The 18243-nt window shown below is 38.0% G+C and overlaps 2 protein-coding genes across 7 annotated transcripts; one reads left to right on the top strand and one right to left on the bottom strand.

The window, feature by feature from the left end:
- Positions 1-239: 239 nt before the first annotated feature.
- Positions 240-6080, top strand: LOC117920457 (ultraviolet-B receptor UVR8-like). Of its 3 annotated transcripts, XM_034838002.1 has the most exons (11): positions 250-535; positions 1127-1200; positions 1290-1374; positions 1558-1686; positions 1783-2022; positions 2191-2430; positions 2742-2785; positions 4763-4945; positions 5320-5410; positions 5661-5704; positions 5803-6080. In XM_034838002.1, the coding sequence occupies exons 1-11, from the start codon at positions 364-366 to the stop codon at positions 5962-5964; spliced, it is 1464 nt and encodes a 487-aa protein (XP_034693893.1). In that variant the 5' UTR covers positions 250-363; the 3' UTR covers positions 5965-6080. The 3 variants fall into 3 exon arrangements, with proteins under 3 accessions (XP_034693895.1, XP_034693894.1, XP_034693893.1); XM_034838003.1 differs by lacking the exon at positions 4763-4945 and having other exon boundaries at positions 246-535; XM_034838004.1 differs by lacking the exons at positions 5320-5410; positions 5661-5704; positions 5803-6080 and adding an exon at positions 5074-5193 and having other exon boundaries at positions 240-535.
- A 39-nt stretch (positions 6081-6119) lies between these two features.
- Positions 6120-12700, bottom strand: LOC117920456 (transcription factor EMB1444-like). 4 transcript variants are annotated; one of them, XM_034838000.1, is made up of 11 exons: positions 12538-12700; positions 11616-12211; positions 10505-10708; positions 9849-9939; positions 9697-9731; positions 9459-9518; positions 7795-9001; positions 7589-7690; positions 6766-6900; positions 6494-6619; positions 6120-6413 (listed from the first exon to the last, which is right to left on the bottom strand). In XM_034838000.1, the coding sequence occupies exons 2-11, from the start codon at positions 11711-11713 to the stop codon at positions 6324-6326; spliced, it is 2148 nt and encodes a 715-aa protein (XP_034693891.1). In that variant the 5' UTR covers positions 11714-12211; positions 12538-12700; the 3' UTR covers positions 6120-6323. The 4 variants fall into 4 exon arrangements, with proteins under 4 accessions (XP_034693891.1, XP_034693889.1, XP_034693890.1 ...); XM_034837998.1 differs by having other exon boundaries at positions 7795-8994; positions 9697-9738; positions 12538-12699; XM_034837999.1 differs by having other exon boundaries at positions 7795-8994; positions 9697-9738; positions 11616-12223; positions 12538-12699.
- Positions 12701-18243: the final 5543 nt, after the last annotated feature.

An 18243-nucleotide genomic window follows, 5' to 3' on the forward strand; every position in this document is an offset into this window, starting at 1 on the left:
TTTGAATGGTTAAGAGTCGTAGGATTCAACGGAAGAGCTCGTGCCACGCAACACATTCTTGACGTCGGATTGATTCCAAGCCAGCAAGGAAACGCGTAGAAAGTAGTAAATTAAGATTAAATTTTAAAAATAGTACGATCCCTTCACGTGGCAAGCAACGAGAAAGACTTCCTAGACCATCTTCCAGAAACTTCTGGGTAACCCATGGCTAATCAAAGGATAATCGACGTATGCGGTGCAGATCAACCCACGGGTCTCTAGGACACGTGGGCATCCAACGTGGCACCTGCTGGTGCCTGCAACTGATACGCCTTTCACTGCAAAGAGTATTGAGACTGTGATGGCAGTGAAGAAGGAGAAGCTATGAAGATGGAGGAATCTGTGGTGTATATGTGGGGCTATCTTCCCGGAGCTTCGCCGCAGGGCTCGCCGCTGCTTTCTCCGGTACCGGTTGCGCTGCCGGCTTCGACTCTCTCCGAGGAATCATGGAAGGATGTTTGTGGCGGCGGATGTGGATTCGCTGTGGCAATCTCAGGTGACTCTTGGATCTATTCTTTCTCTATAGCTTCCTCCGTTTTTCAGAAGCCTTTGTGCTGTAGGCTCCGTTTGGTTGCCGAGAAATGCAGGAAAAGAAAAGAAATCAAAACTTTGAGATTGAGTAAGTTTTCTCGTTACTCATGTCTGGAAAAGAAGCAAAAGAAGGAAAAATGGAATATAGATTACAGAGTATAAATTTCTTGGCAACCAAACATTGATTCAAGTCCATGAATATTTTGTCTTCAATTTGCCGTTCCTCTGTTAGAATTTCTGTTGAAATTCAATAAATGACACAGGTCAGGGGCGTTTAACAAGTGCTTCGGTTCATGTTCTCTTACTCTCCCCTATAATAGCTTTTGACTTCATTTGAATGACTTTCTTCAATAATTTCTTGTGTGACATATTTGATTATGTTTCTTCTCCATGTCGATGAGTATGATTCCCCCCTAGAAATGGAGAATGAAGCATTAAACTATTCTAAAATTCAGAATGCATAAATCATTGTTCACTCACTGTATTAATTCCACCTTTTGTTCCCTTAAAAAAACTTGTATACTCGTATCTCTGCTCTTCCTTTTTATGTAATCAGAGTCTGGAAAGCTCATAACGTGGGGTTCCGAGGATGATCTAGGACAAAGCTATTTAACTTCAGGCCAGCATGGGGTACTGCACTGACACTCAAATTTCTTTGCCTTTTTTCTTCTTTTTCCCTTTGAATTATTTTGCATCTTGTTCCACTGCAATTTGTTAAGGAAACACCAGAGCCTTTTCCCCTTCCAACTGAAGCTCCAATAGTGAAGGCTGCTGCTGGTTGGGCACATTGTGTTTCACTTACAGGTACCTTCCCTTTCTCAGAGCATTTCTTTCTTATTTATCTATTGAGTACTATGTGCAAAAAAGGGGGGGAAATGGCTAGAAGCTTCTTGCTTGCCCATCAAAGCTTATGGAGCCTTTTTAAGTTTTTTGATGGCTATTTATAAAAAATTTATCAGTATATCATATTCATTTCTCAATTTGCAGACAAAGGTGAAGCATACACATGGGGTTGGAAAGAATGTGTTCCCTCTGGGAAAGTCCTCCTTGATTCTACTGGGGTACGCTTTGAAAAGGATTCATTTGGAAAACAAAGTTTGTTACAGACTGAACAAGGTGATTGCAATTAAATCTATTTATTAATCTAATGAAACAACTAGAGCATATTCAATTTGTTTCAGACTAATGTAGCGAAGCCTGAACTTGATACAGAGGGTCCAAAGCCTCAAAGCTCAAATTCAACTGGCGGAATGTTATCTCGTGTTGACAATAGAAAGGCAAGAGAGGGAAGTATCAAGAAAAGGAGAACATCATCAGCTAAACAGGAACCTGAGAGCTCTTCAATGTCTGATGATGAAACTTTTTTGGCATCACCCTGTCTCGTAACTTTGGGTCCTGGAGTGAGGATATCCACCGTTGCTGCTGGTGGGCGCCACACTTTAGCACTGTCAGGTAAATTCTCCATCCCCTGGGTCACTGCAGCCCACACAAGCCACAGTTTTCAGGTGTAGCAATTTCTTCTTTGTGGTTACACTATATAGTTTTGTAGGTCATTTGAAGTACGAAGCTATGGAAGATCTTTAATGTAAAGCAAGACACCTAATTTAACAAAAGTTTCAGATATGGGACAGGTGTGGGGTTGGGGCTATGGAGGCGAAGGGCAGCTAGGTTTGGGTTCTCGGACAAAGCTGGTGTCTTCTCCTCATCTCATACCTTGCTTCAATCCATCTGCTTATGGAAAAGACAGGCCATCATTAGTTCATCAAGGAAGCTTGAGTTCAACGGAGGACATTTCCAAAGTTCCTGGAAGTCGTGTGAAAGGGATTGCTTGTGGAGGTCGGCATAGTGCAGTAATAACTGGTGAGTGGCTTGTTCTTTAGCTGTCATCACTGGAACACATTTTTTGTTCTTGCCCAGACAATGAAGAAGAAATCACTGGACTAATTCTCTAAGATTCTGTGAGTTACAGATTTAAATGCCATGCCTCAATGATATATTTTGGTTTCCCTGGTTTTGTTTTGCCTACCTCACTGTTAATGCTCATACATATTTGCTTGGTCTATTGTTTTTATGATTTTATGAGTCGCATTCCTAGTGTGTCTCTTGACCTTACTTCATTAACAGTATGCTCACTTGGCTTCTCTTTTGCCCTTCAATTCTTTCATCACTAGATGCTGGCCAATTACTCACATTTGGTTGGGGGCTTCATGGACAGGTGAGCTTTAAATCATTTCCTTGTGTTAATGGAATTACCTTGCATTAATGACTCATTTAACTCATTGTTATAATTCCACTTCCTTACTGAAGCTAGTTTGGTTTCAGTATTTGTTAAAGAATGTGTTGTATCTTCATTTTACTAGACCAATATGGTTTTATTGACATGGTTCACGTTGTCTGTTGGGATTCCAAAATTTATGGACATGAACTGTGTTAACAAGGAACAATATGCTTCGACAAATGTTTGGTTAGTAGAGGCATCATTGCTTGGTAATTTTATTGGAGTGTCTTTGTTTAGGTTCTCTTTTAGGACTTAAAGAAATGTTTGATTAGTGGAAGCATCATTGCTTGGTAATGTTATTGGGATCTTTATTTAAGTTCTCTCTCTCCCCTACTTCAGAATTCCCATTAATTCTTTTCTTTCAACAGAGCCATTTTTATAGCTTCTGTAGCATAGAGAGATAGATAATACATCTTTTATCCCTAATTCCAGCTCAGAACACTTCTCAAGAAGTAAAAGTGACCTCTTCTCTTTGTTATTTGACCTGTTCAAGCATCGTGTTTCCAAAGGCCTTTTTTTTCTTTGTTAGAAAAATGGAGCTCTCTAGGTTTGTCTAGTGAGTATTGTAGCTGGAATGAGCATGAATGATGGAACAACAATGTGGAAAACTTAGTTTTGAAGTTAAAAAATGTATTATGTCAACCTTACTCATGGGAATTTCCAACATGCCATCTTTGTTTCTGGTGTAATATTGATGATATTAGTTGTATTCACTGCATATCCTTTTGGCTATATCAGTTGGTGAAACTCTAGGACTTCTGTTACATTTCCATGAAGTTTTGTATGCTTTGGCTTTGAATCCTGCTCTTTATGAAGTTATATTCGTCCAACCAAGAGATTTCACTTTTTGACTCCATACCAAATAGTTAAGCATTTAATCCCCTTCCAGGATCTTAAAGCAGCTCCATGCTTGTTGCTTGATCTTCATTTTGAATGAAAGATGTTCTATAAGGTGGCAGCTTGTTATGGGGGAATAGATATGACTAAATATCTGTAGATTCTGTGTGATATTTGGATGCTGCAGAATTAGGAAGGGGAGCCAGAAAATCTCATGCTACCAATACTTGATGAAAACACAGAACATTTACATTTTTTTTCCTTTTTTTTCTTCTCTCTCTTTGGTAGAGCCAATGGGTGGGATGATGAGGGAATGAGCAAATTGGCAAATAGAAGAGGATGAAGTCAATAAATATAAATGGGATATGGATGAAAGCATAAAATTTATGAGAGCATAAAGTCGTTCACCTAAAAAAATATGTAGCAACTGCTGGATGATTTGTTCTAGGAAATCTTTTGAATGGGTGAAAATGTGAGCTTGTTGAAAATTAATTGACTGATATGTATGGAAATGTGTTCTTCACCCTTTGATATTATTTTACATCAAATTGAAATGGAATTATATCTCTATGAAAACTGGTTTTATAAGTGATTTATGGTAGCTTGATTCACTGGATGAAATTGTTTGAACTACTTAATTGATAATGGAAATCTGATGCCACCTCAAACACCTGCCTTGATGTAACTGAAACACTTAAAATTATTTAACTCTGAGAACTTTGTAACCTAATAATTATAGATGGCTATGTTGGTTGGAACCATGGTATGCATGAATTTCCTTTCCTTGGGATTTCTTTTCCTGAAAAGTAATTGATTTTCATTTTTCTGTTTAGTTATTAATTGTTTTCTTAGCTGACATATGTTAATGCTAGAAATTTGAGGAGCAAAAGGGACTGGCAAGTCTGTAAAAGAAGTCTTATCTTATCTTGTCCTAGATTTTGACAAAATGGCAAAAAATGGTTTATGTAGATAGTGTAGGTGTACCTGATAAAGGATCATTCAGAGTTGACCTTCAGCAGGTTCTTCATTGTCTAATTACTTAAAATGTTCTTTCTTACGATCGTGGTTTTGATCCAGTGTGGACTAGGGAATACACATGATCAGCTGAGACCAGCTTGTGTGTCTGCTCTATCGGGTGTCAAAGTTACAGGAATTGCCGCTGGACTATGGCACACACTCTGCTTCTCTGCTGAGGGCCAGGTCTATGCTTTCGGTGGGAATCAATTTGGACAGTTAGGAACTGGAGCAGATCAGGCTGAGGTAGATTTCTTTTTTGGTTACGTGGTACATTCTTTTTATTGTTCAGTTTGATTCCCGAATCCCTATTCCATCACTGGGAGAATTCAGAAAACGTCTCACTGAGGTAGATTACAAAACATTTTTTCTAGTTGCTAGCTCAGGCAATGCTTCACATTGTAGAAATATGATGCCAAATCAAGTCCCTGAGGCCTAGCTTAGGTGGCAAGGGTTGGGGTGGGAATAGGGAAGGTTCCAGGTTCGATCCATGTGGCAACAGCTGGTACAGTTTTATATCTGTTTGTGATGTTTGCTCCTTCAATAGCCATTCTTAACAACCAATTCCGTTGAGAGGAAATTTGCGGAACTAACTGAAGCATTTTCTCTGTTTGTTTTAGACTCTGCCTAAGCTTTTGGATGCTTCAAATTTGGAAAATAAGCGTGTCAAAATAGTGTCTTGCGGGGCTCGCCACAGTGTCGTACTGACAGGTATGATATGACTTAAAACCAATACCAGGATCATGTGAAGAGAGGCTAGGCGGCATAGTTCTGCTGAATTGCTTGTAGTTTATTTCTTTCCAACACACAATCTACAAGTGATTCCATCCTTAAGACTCTCTAAAGGATGGGATAAAGTGAGGGAAGAAAAAGTCTCTTAATTCTGGGGCCCTATCTTTTAGAAATGAAGCATTCAATAGTTTTTTATTTTATTTTACTTTTTTATGTGCCTGTATTACAGAGGGAGGAGAAATTTTTAGCTGGGGATGGAACAAGTATGGCCAGGTATGTTTATAATCCTGATCAATCTAGGGAACGCTTTCACTATACCATTTTCTTTTTTTTTTTTCTTCTCATGAAAGGTTTTCGCGCTCTGTATGCAGCTTGGTCTTGGTGATTGTATTGATAGGAACATCCCTTCCCCAGTCTCCATTGGTGGTTGCCAGCTTAAAAATGTTGCATGCGGTTGGTGGCACACACTGCTACTGGCCACAACCTCAACCAAGCTTGTCAAGGAGAACAGAGATGAGGAACAGTTTTGTTAGAATAGTGATTCATGAAATTATCCAGAGTAAAATAATGCATGCCATGTGTTTCATGTTTTATGTACAATATGTTCCCATGCATATACGAGCGGCGCAATAATGTGTCCCTTGGTTCAGTGTTTTAGCTTTAATTGCTGATTGTGAGAATTTACATCCAAAGCGAAGTTTAGCCCTTTTTTCAATACAATTCACACAGCCGTTATAACACACTACAAATTAATTACATTCCTTGCAATCTGAAGCTGCCAAAACATATAAAACTATTAAACGTCTCTAATATCTTGTAATATGTTTGCCCTACAAACCCAAAATCAACAGTCATATGCCATTGGATTTTTCACCGTCAATACCTAACAGAATTAACTCTTGCCTGAGATGGTATTCTGATTTTGCTGCAAAAGCTGCATCAGAGGCCAGAAAATATCCATTCTGTGAAAGCCCCTAGAAACCTGCATGAATTGCTTTCATAAATGTTTGCCATGATAAGATAATACATGTTGCCTGTAGAGGTTTAAGATCAATCCAGTACCTCAACGATAAACTGAGCCCACATATTGTCGCAACGGCTTTCCATCACCCCCTTCAAGATGGTCAACTCTAATCCACGAATTACCTGTGCAATCTCTAGGAAAAGTCCATGCTCATTACATAGCATCTGTAACAGAGGTCAGAGGTTATCTTAAGCGCAATTTAAGTATGAAGCACAACTTGAAGAGGAATATTTCAATATATTGCAAGAATCACAACCAGTTGAATAAACTCATAAAACTTATGGAGATTTTCAATGATCATAGTACTAACCTCAATGAGCATGTGCCCAGGGCATTCAAGATCTTCGACAACTATGGGGCATACTTTAAGCTCACTTCCCAATTCAAAAGCCCAGCTTGTCCCATTCTGATGACTGCATTTGTTTTCAGACTTCTGACTAGCTGCCTGTTGAACATTTCAGTTTCAGCACACCATAAATTTCTGATACACAGCTTTGCTACTTTAAGTTACAGGGAACCTACCTATCATTCAATCAGTGCTTCACATCATGAAAAAATCCATGATGGATTTATACTAATTCCTCAAAACTTTGGCATAGTTAATAACCATGAACTATTGGCACTCAACATTGATTGCATTTATTGCATCACAAGCAAGTGGTTAAACATGAAACAGATAATTGCTTCCTCATATGATTTGATTTTTTTAATATTTTTCTTAGTAAAACTAAATATGAGAATTATTTTTCTCAATATATTTTTTTCTTTTGTTAATATTCTTCTACTCTATCAAGGGGAAATATCTTCTGATAAATCATAGACACCATCTTTCCTCACAACCACCAAAATCCATTCAAAATTATAAAATAAAAAAATATATATATTTGAGGCATGTTCCTTAAAGTTCCTATTGGTGATTTTCACAGTTCAGATAGTTAAGAATGTGGTTAAAAATTACAGGTGGGAAATTTGATATCAACTAACCTTCAGGACAATCACAGAATGAGATCCATCTACACTGCAGTATTTGGGACTTGGGCAAAATCCCATCTTATCATAGACAAGATAGAATTCTGCCATTCACCTAACTATCTAGGTACATAAATTTGACTCTGCCATTCACCTATACATACCTCTTGATGCACCCTTTGCTTCAATTTTGCAGCCTGATCGGTGGTCTTTCTTAAAAACAACATGTGCTTTATGGTTCGATCTAACAGGCCATCTATGCTGCACTGTAGTTGTCATTTAACACAGAGCAATTAATCCAAAGAAAATAAAAGAGCAAATAAGTGATAATCCATTAGAAATGCAACAAGAACCATGAAAAAGCACACACCTTGGCACCATTTGGGACAAGTTCCCGCAGCTCCTTGACTCGATCCTGAATCATCTGTCTATCCCTCGGTCTAGGCCTCTGGTTATTACCAGGACTAGCCCTTTTTTTGTTCACATTAGACAACTTTGAGCCCTTCCTTGGCTGCAAGCAACCATACCCCTTTTTCTGCTGCTCTTCATCAACCAATGTGGTCATTGTGCTCTTAAATGAAGACGACGAAATCGAGGAATTAGTAAAAGCATTTCCTCTGCTAGCAACAAATTCAGGTTTCACATGGCTCCACAGAAGTGAATCATCTTGCACCAAGGCACTTCCTTCCGATTGATTACCCACATGGGAGGAGGTAGAAAATTGTCCTGACAAGGTTGTAGATGACTTAACACTATTGGATCTATGAGATGACGTATCATCTGAGCCACTATGCATGTTGGCAACTACATCTTCCAAGAGATTCACTGCATCGCCTCCTTTGGCAAAATATCCACTGGATTCCTGGGTCAATGGCTCAATAACATCAACAATATCTCTATTGCAAATTGGTTTTGCAGTGCTAGATGCATCCTCAGATGATCCCCGAATATAATCACTAGTTTGTCTCTGCATAGCCAATCCAAGTGCTTTGTGCAGTTCACAGTCTAAGGGAAAACTGAAGAAACTGTCTGTACTTCTATGGCCTGTATCATTAGCATCCTTGTCTCCAACTGACGGCTCAATCAAACCTCCAGCACAGTAAGACTTCATAATTCCTTCAGAAGATTCTTCAAGAACCTCCAAATTGTAGTTGTTATACTGAGAAACAGCATGTAATTCTTCTTCCAGACAAGAAAATCTGGATAGGTTACTCTCTATTACCCCCCATTGACTATTATTTATGCACTGACCTTTTAGAGTTGATACTTCATTTAAACCCACAGAAAAGACACTGATCTCCTTTTTGCTTTCACTTTCATGAATCAATGGAAGATCTTCTCCAAATGCTTGAAGAGCATCTTGAACCGTGAAAAGTGGTATAGCTTGATTTGTGCTCAACAATTTGCTATTTTTGGGCTTGACACTGTCAACCACCTCTGAGTCTTCATACAGAACCTTGTGGAGTAGGCAATTCCAGTTTGAGATGAAAGGTACTGAAAACCCCACTTCATTTTGAAGGGTGTCAAAACTATCTTTAATACAAGCAACAACAGCCACATTTTCAGCAACCTGCAGCCTTGACAGGAAGGAAAAACACATGTAAGTTGAACATTCGCAAGCCAAAATGCAACACTTGCATGCAAGAGAGAGAGAGAGCAGCGAAAGGGTTTTTTTTTTTTTTTTTTTTTTTGTACAGGCGAAAAAAAAAAATCTTTCACTACTCTCTCTCTCTTGCATAAGGTTTCCACTGTCATGTATGCAGGTTTTTTGTCAGGAGATATAGCATTTTCCATACATGTATAATGGACCCTTTCTTGGGTGGTCTACATGGATTCCATCATCATGAATCTCAGATTCATGACTCTGTAACTACCTTGACATAGTTATACACTGCCTGCAATAATACAGTGTAATAGCAAGGGAAGATAAGAGCAAACTGCTAACACTACCAATATGCTGAGTATCAAGCTTTCCTATCTACATTAGGATAATGACACAATAGTTAAACCACAATAATTATAATAAAGTCGCACCTTCTCCAATGATCCAAGTTGCAAAACCCCATGTGGAATAACAGGCACCAGCAGTACAGTCTGCATGAGCATTATCCGAATGATCAACACAAAACCTACCCAAGAGGTTTAAATTTTGGAATTTGTGCACTTAAGTCTACCTAGCATGCCAACACATGAACATGCATGCACACAACACATTAAGATGCTAATGTATGCATGCTATTTGATCCATTAGTATTGTTCAGCAATAAGTTACCTTAATACCTGCCACAAACTGGAGTAGCCATTCATCTGGACACTACCAATAGAAAGAATTGGATCAGTGAGGTATCTTGTCTGGTATTTGAAGAACAAGAATCAATCCCTTTCTTGCATAAGCATAATCAATTACTTTGATTGGAAGCTCACCTCAGGGACTATAGTGTTGAATCTGCTGGCAAAAATGTCATCAGTGAAGACCCAGCAGTGGTTTCCTGTGTTTGCCACTTCACCAACAACCCCCTGTGCAATTTGGAAACTCAGATTGCATTAACATTAATTTCCAACCTAACTTTTCTTAACTTGCATACAAATGAATTCCACTTGTAAACACATGATTTAGCTTCATTTTATCCAAATATGAGACCAGCTAGCCACCTCGATAGGATCCAAACCTTCTTCTTATGAAGGTCAGAAGAGAAACCTAACTGTGGAAGATTTAGACTAAACAAGTGAATGGGCTCCTTAATGGTCATCTAAGCAAGAGTTCAAAGCATTTAACTCTATCAGACATATGAGAGAGGGAAAGAAAGAGTGAAAGAGAGAGGGACATGCAGAAGTACAATTCTGTAAATCATGGTGAAACAGAAACTTTAGTTGGAGAAGGTGTGGAAAGGCTAAAGAAAAGATCTAAAAGCTGAAACTCCTGAGTCCTCAGCTTCAAAACTACCTTCAAGAAGGATTAATCAACTAAACAGTATGTAAATGATTAAATATGTTCTGCGCACATGAAAGTATGGCTTCAATGGGGAATAGAAGAAAAAAGTACACAATTGAAATGATATCAGTCAAGCCCAGGATTGTACCCCTCTCCAAATGCATACTGAAGACATGACATATTAGCCACTGCTAGTTCCACTGGATATCGATAACTTCCATTGAATCCATCTATTTCACAGTTTAAAGAAGATATATCATTTGCATTGTTCAAGTAAATATCATCTGATATGCTTTCCACAGGTTCTCTTGGATTTGGATAATCACAATACCCATCTTCCCATGTCAAAAGCCTGAAAAAACAAAATCACAGAAATTTATATCAAACTTGCATAACAACAGCACAGATTGTATTGATCATCAAAATACAATCATACACACAAATGTGCTCAAAATACTGTCCCAGTGTCCAGTAACCACAACCACAATTCAAACACACTAATTTCCTCACATTCATAATAAGAAAAGCAGTTGTTTAGAAGGAATTTGAATACAAAAAGCTACCGAAAGATCACCTATATGACAACTCTTTACTACACCTATATCCCATCCACCAAAAGGTTGGGCCCCCGGACAATGTGTGACAATGACCAAAGCTGGTAGAGAAATAACTTTAAGCCTATAATGATTCCTTTTTCCAACTTATTGCTAGGAGAGCTCCATCACCAACAACCTCAATCTTATGTGTCTTAGGCAGAAAATTGTGGATGCATAAGTCAGGCCAAAATCTAAATAAGTGGATATCACATGGAAAACTCAAGCCAGCATTCCATCCTAATTTTCATCTGACAACATGTTTTTCTCTTTTTTCTTTTGATTTAGACTACAGAGATTCTTGCATCTGTTTCACATAACTCAAGACCAACAATTCCAAAATTGCATGATCCAGTTATGAAGAAGCCAAATACATTTCCAAATCTAGGAAATGAATTCAGGCAATAGGAGAATAAAAAATAATACCAATATAACCTCACTAGATGAGTGGATGTAATCTCTAGTGCAGTACTGTCAAAATCCATTGTGTTACTAAACAACATTATTAAACTCCAAGAGCATGCAGAAAAATTGCGTAAATTCAATAATAGATGCAACAATGTTCGCTATAAGATGCCGCAATTTGTTGGAACACACTGCTATTCCAACACATATGCCTAAGAAGTGAGTTAGAAGTGAGTTAGAAGTGAGTTAGAAACAACTTACATTGGGTTCTGGTGCTTAAGTCTCCAAAAGACTGCATATTTCCAATGCGAATTGTTGCAAAAGCTCTTAAGCAACTGCCTTAAAGCACTAGTCTCCATCTGTTGAAGAATTTAGAGGAAAAAACACAAAATCCTAGTACCAGTTCGTAATACAACCCTTTCTAGCTGCCCCGATATGAACCCCGTCCCGCTTGTGTTATCCATAGGCCTGCTCTTCGCTTCATCACTGGCCGAATCAAGCCAAGCAACAAAAAGCCCATAGCTAAACCCTCACTCAAGAAGCAAGTAGCAGATATTAATGAAGTAGGTGTTGTAATAACAGTTAAAGAAGGCAAGAAGCGTCAAAGAGCTCCATATTTTCCATGCTTTGGTATGAGTGGTCCATGAAATCACAAACAAGAATCACACAAAGATCGCACCACACACAGCAAACCGCAATTCTTGATCTGAGCCAAAGATCTAAAGACTCCACAGTAGGGTTACTAAAACCAGAACCTCAAACAAGCCAAACTTTGTAGAATCTGTTTGTTGTTGTTGTTCTTGCTATTCTTGTTCTCGCTCTTGTGTTGAAGAAGTACTAGTGGTGATTCACTCTTACTGCTCAAGAAGCTATGAAAATCAATTCCTCAAATAAAACAATTTACCGTTTGGCTGCCAAGAAAGAGAAAAAGATGGAAAATAAAAAAAGAAACCAAAATTTGGGTCCGAGTAAAAAAGGTTTCCACAAAACTGAACCTAATACAATGACGTAGCTTTGGAGCTTTTTCATTTCTGAGAAAACCAAACCTACAAAAAAACTTAAGAGCAAAATTTATCTTCGTCCTCTTCCATTTTTCTCGGCAACCAAACAGAGCACAAAAAAAAAAAAAAACAAAACAAAACAAGCAAACAAAAATAAAAGGAAATCATAATCAAATCCTTACCTCTAGATTGAATCGTTTCATTTTCAGATCAGAATATTACAACGAAATTCAAATTCGTTGGCCTCCATAGTCTGTTCTTCTCTGTAGAAACAGATATGATTTGGAATGGGAAACGAAGTGAGTGGCGAAAACTCCTCTTTTCCACTTCCGAGCACATACAGAGTCCGCGCCTTTACCATTAACCGTTTTATATACTCTTCTCCCCCCGGATTTCAAAGCTTTCTACAATTGGATTTAATAATTCGTTTGGAGCACAGTGGGATCCCGGCCCCACACACAGTTTGGAGTCGCGACAAACTGGGATGGTTGATAACACTCGCTAGTGGAAGCGAGTGAACATTGAAAGTGAACACCCCATTCTTGCACCCTGTAAACGGCACTAGAGTGGGGAGACTTTAAGAGAGGTCCATCCTATGCTTCCTCTTTTCTCCCACACTCGCTTATTTCACGCGCCACTTGGGGACGCCATTGCCCTGTCCCTATCTCTGTCTCTGCATTTTAGATAGGCTTAAATGGAGCTTACACTTATCATTTCTAGACAAAAATCGTGTCTTTTTATCTATTTTATCAAAAAATTTCCTACATTTTGGTCATATATAATGTTATATATTTTTAAAAAAATTTAATTTCATAAGGGGTCGGCGCCAACTTTACTGTAGCATGACATTCGAAAAATACATAATTATGTAAGATGTAGCTACTCACCTTATTTAAAATATGGTTAGAAAACCAATACTCAGAAATAAAAGACGAAATTGACCGATTGATATGGACTTATTGTAACTTCAATTTATACGCTATTTAAAGCTCCCATAAAGTTCGTTTATTGATGCCACGAAAATAGAAAGTCAAAGGATTTGATAAAATAAAATAGATGTTAATAATTTTTTATTTTGAGAATTAAACAATTAAAACTATTAAACATGATTTATAAAATTATTTTTAAAATTCAAAATTCCAAATTAAAAACAGCATTTAGTTGGTACCTTGTTCAACAAATTCTGCCTATATGCTATATCTCATTTGAAAAATAAAATAAAATCCTCAGATCCACGTGTCTTTTTCTAATAAGGGATTGGGCGGGTCCCCATTAAATACTAACTAATATATTGGGTTATCATTATTGCTGGATATATTCCTTGATTTTAAATTACTTAAACGCATCTCAAACCTTGACTGATTTCGAGCGTGATAAGTAGAGGAAATTTTCTAACTTATTCGATATTAAAACCAGTGATATTTTGACTAGAAATTAGAGGAAAATGGTAATTTTATGACAACCTCGCTTCATCAGCGACTTACCCAACTTCTATATTTATCAAGCATTTGACCTATTCATACTACAAAGTTGTAGTTGCGTGATTAATCAGCAAACTTGAATTCTAAAAACTACAAAATCCTAGTTTTTTTTTATTTTCTTTACATGGTAAAAATCTCAATTCTACATTTTGGGAGATTAGAATCGAATTAACGGCTGAGAAAAGGCTCAAAGTCAATGGGCCGAATCTTGCAAGAAAAATTAACGAGTGCTTATCAGACAAATGAGGGTTATGTTATGTTTGATAAAATATTCAGTAGACTTATCATATATATATAGAGAGACGAAGACCGTGACTGGGTGCTCTCACTGGCCCTCTATTAACAAAATTAATAATCGAAGACTAACAACTGATTCGATCCTTTCGGACTTCGGAGGTCAATTCAATAAAAGATTTGTGTAGCAGCAAACCCCCTCCCTGCATACAACTAATGTGAATGAAAGTGACCAAAGGAAGATGGATTCAATGCACACATGCTCATTTCTTATATAAATAAAGCTGAGATGATTACCTACTGAGGTTCATTTTGAAAGGGCAAACGCCTTTAAAAGCCACCAAATGGAGCTCCTAAACTAAAACATCTTTTTATGGATATTTATATTGTTACAAAAAGTTTGACTTTTTTTTTTTCTTTTTTTTAAATAGGGTTTAGTTTAATATTTTGAAATAAATCTATTTTTATTATTTTTATAATACGTTTTTGTCTCTTGCAAGTTTAGACAATCATTTTAAATCCTTAGAGCATTAAAGAAATAACATGGATCGATCGTCTATGGAGTGACCTATTGGTTTAGAAATGACTTCTGTGAATGCCTATGTGGTGGTTCTGGCTCGCCCTCAGTCTCATGGAGGAATCATAAAGCCACTGGTTAATTATCATATGAATTTATTTAACATTTTCCCTAGACATCGCGCGTCATGACAAACCTGAAACATATGATATAAATATATGCCGTGACACATCTTCAACCACTTGGCTCGAGAAACAACCAGGAATTCTTGAAAGTCCTATTGGCAGATAAAGTTGACATTGATAACATAAATAAATTAATACCGACATGGTTAATTTATTGCACAACTGGATTGAAGGAATATAAAATTGGAAACGTCGATAAAAACGGTCCACCACCCTGTTGTTTTTCTAAACGTTGCAGCTCCATCAAGCAATGTGATTTATGAACCAATGAGAATGCGGGCGGCCAGTATTATGATTCTGACTTAAGCGGCGGAGTCAAATCTCATCATAAACTTTGAGAAAGAATGTTGGGATTGTTTTTTGTTTTAGTACAAAACCGGAAAAATTAGAAACTTAAATCTGAATCCAAATGGGTCCCCCTCCATCCTTAGCTGAATAGCAACAGATAAAAATGACGTCATTGGTAATTAGTGAGTGAGTCGATAAAATCCCCACAAATCTCATGTGATTATTACTTGATTTTCGTATAAAAGGTTGTGAATCAAATCATGATCACCATCATACCATTCTTTAGCTAATCCTTGGTGATATTTTACTTCTTTTTTTTTTTTCTTTTTCTTTTTCTTTTAATCATCATCGGATTCCCAAAACTAAAAAGAGCCGATGGGATGCGTAAACTAGACCCTAATCCACCTCACCACGTAATTCACAAAAGAAGACTTTTTTACAGGAAAGAAAATCCTTGAGAGTAATATATAAGCTTTAGAACCATTTGTTAATTACAGTGGAGCACTAATATTTTTTGGGACATAAGAAGTCAATGTTCAATTATTCAAATAATACATCCTCACTACAAGGTTTTGTTTTTAAATTGTCTTGAAGTGATTTGACTTCCTAAAAGTGTTTTATAATGAAAAGAGTTAGAAAACCAATTTTTATTTCATATTAGTAAAATGAAAGAGGTTTTTAGTACAAAACTCATCAGAGAAATATTTACATTAAAAGATTCAACCTAATTCGAAGCCACAAACAAAATATTTAGAGGCCCATGGGGTTCAAAGCGGTATAAAATTTTAGAAAAAGCAGATAGAAGGGGGAGAATCGAGGAGCAGAGGCATACATACACGTGGATTCATACTCATAGGGAAAGGTGTCAGAGAGGTAAGAATTAGCCGGTTGACGGCCGACACAATAAAGAGTGTTGATTGGAGCTGTTGCTCCTACGCCGCTCCAATCACAGTCCAAACACGTGAGTGGGCCTCACCAACTTATCGTTGGGACGCGTGTCAACCCCATACTCTCCCGAAACGTACTAGGTGACGACACTCACTTCATTTATTATACATCCGATAGTCCCATGAGGCATTAATACGCCCGGATCCTTCGGCTCGCTCTCGATACGCTCAGTCAAGTTGCATTCTTTTAGTTTGGTTAGATATGAGTACGCTCATGGTTTGGTTTTAACTTTTAATAGTTTCCTTCTTCTTTGGTTGTACCTCGTGAAAACAGTATTCCCAAATATTTTCAGTTAAACTTTTAAAATAACTGACATTTGGATGATCAAATTATTGATATTGTATAATTAAATTAATAAATTAAATATATGGCATATTAAGATGTAAATTATAAACTTCCACACATGGAGAATTTGGAAGCAGTGTCTTCTGCTCAGTTCGTAATAACTTAAGTTCTAGAAGTAGTTGTTGAACAGATTCAGTTATTGTATAATCAAATAAATTGATGGTAACTGGTAAGTGATATGCAAATCTGATTTTTGTTAAAAGTAAATTTGGAGAGAAAAACGAGGATGCGCAATGCGCACAAGGGGAGTGGAGGCATGGCAGGGGAGGAATGGGGAGGGGTGCTAGGAAGAAAGGGACCCACCACTGAAGGGGACAGGTATTCCATGTGTAGGGTACGGCTGGGGACCATCTCTGCACAGCCTGTAGAGACGGCTTTTGGATGGTGAGCAAGGTGGAGTGCAACTCAAGGCATCCACTCAACACACCCAAAGTAAAAAGAGGAAAATTGAAAATTTTACCACTTCAGTGCCATACGTCACCCTTGCCCTTCACTTATCTCCACGCGCCGCTGTTGGAGGCCACCCTCAGCTCGGTCATTGCTCGAATCTCCACCGTATATGACCAAAACTGAATCACCGAAGACCCAGCTAATGCCACCCTCTTGATGGGGCCATTACCGACTAAATCATTGCCCAGGGGCAAAACTACTGGTAAGTGGTAACTCTTCAATTGGGGGGGCCGGGGGCCATGTACCGACTTAATAGTGGGCTACTACAATTCTGGCATTCCTTTCCTATCCTCGCCACTATTTCTTATTTGCTAGCTTTTCCAGTTGAGGCGTCTTTCCTCTTTACTCAAAGGCTGCATGTATATTCTTCCGGGACCATATTTGAAAAAGAGTACCGGTAAGAGTTTGCGCCTCACTCAGCATGGCAGTTGGATATCTTGCTAAAATATGGCAAACAAAATTTATGACATTGGTTCGCCGCCTGAATGAGACAATTTTTTTTTGCAGATGGAGCGGCTATGATCACGCGTGCAGTGTCGTGGACGAGTGACATTCTCAAAATCTCATCAATGGCACAGTCGGGGTTTCTTTCATCAATTTCGACAGGGAAAATGGTTAGCCTTCGATAAAGTTGCCTACAAGAAACGTGCTCAATTCCAAAACAAGAGTGGTTCATAAGAAAATCTAATTAATAGAGTAGATGGTCAAGATCTTTTCGCCGGAACAAATTTGACAGAGGACTTCTTCAGGGGGGCGAAAGGAGGAAGTGCCAATACGGCCAGGGCAAAAGCAAAGCTAGAGGGCAATTATGAACATGGTAAAAAAGGCTATGATTCATTTCCAAGCTCTAACTTGAGTGCACTCGATAGTGTAATGGGTTTCTATATCACCTATGAGAGCGAAGTAGGTTTCAAAAACTAGTCGCAAGGGATAGTAATATATATGAAAACAGGGACATAGAAATCAGATGGAATATGCAAGATCTTGGTCCATTAAGGATCAAGCCTACATCAAACACCACAATTATAGATAAACAAATGCAATCTACTGAAGTTTGCTCAGAGATAGTTTCATGCTTCAGGGCGCTGCACTAGGCATAAATAATAGTCGGACACTACTGACAAGTTCACATGAATAGTGGTTACTACCTTCCTGTATGTGGGACATGTGCCCTCACTCCTCATAGTCCCCAGTGAAAATCTTGGTAACGATGAACACTAGGTGGGGTATATAAAAGTGAAGTCTGTACCTACCACCTACCAAGCCCTGTTTTTAGCTCAAAACTCCATTAATTTGAAGATATCCTTCAATTAAAAACAAGGAAGATGAAACTCAACAACGAGACACTAATAAATCAGCTAAACTTTTGATCAACAAGTCTAAAGTCCAGATCAGAACTAGAAATTAATCGTGTGAAGCATAAGCGAACCCACTAATTGT

The sequence above is a fragment of the Vitis riparia genome, chromosome 8 (genome assembly GCF_004353265.1).
Source record: "Vitis riparia cultivar Riparia Gloire de Montpellier isolate 1030 chromosome 8, EGFV_Vit.rip_1.0, whole genome shotgun sequence".
NCBI classification, from domain to species: Eukaryota; Viridiplantae; Streptophyta; class Magnoliopsida; order Vitales; family Vitaceae; genus Vitis; species Vitis riparia.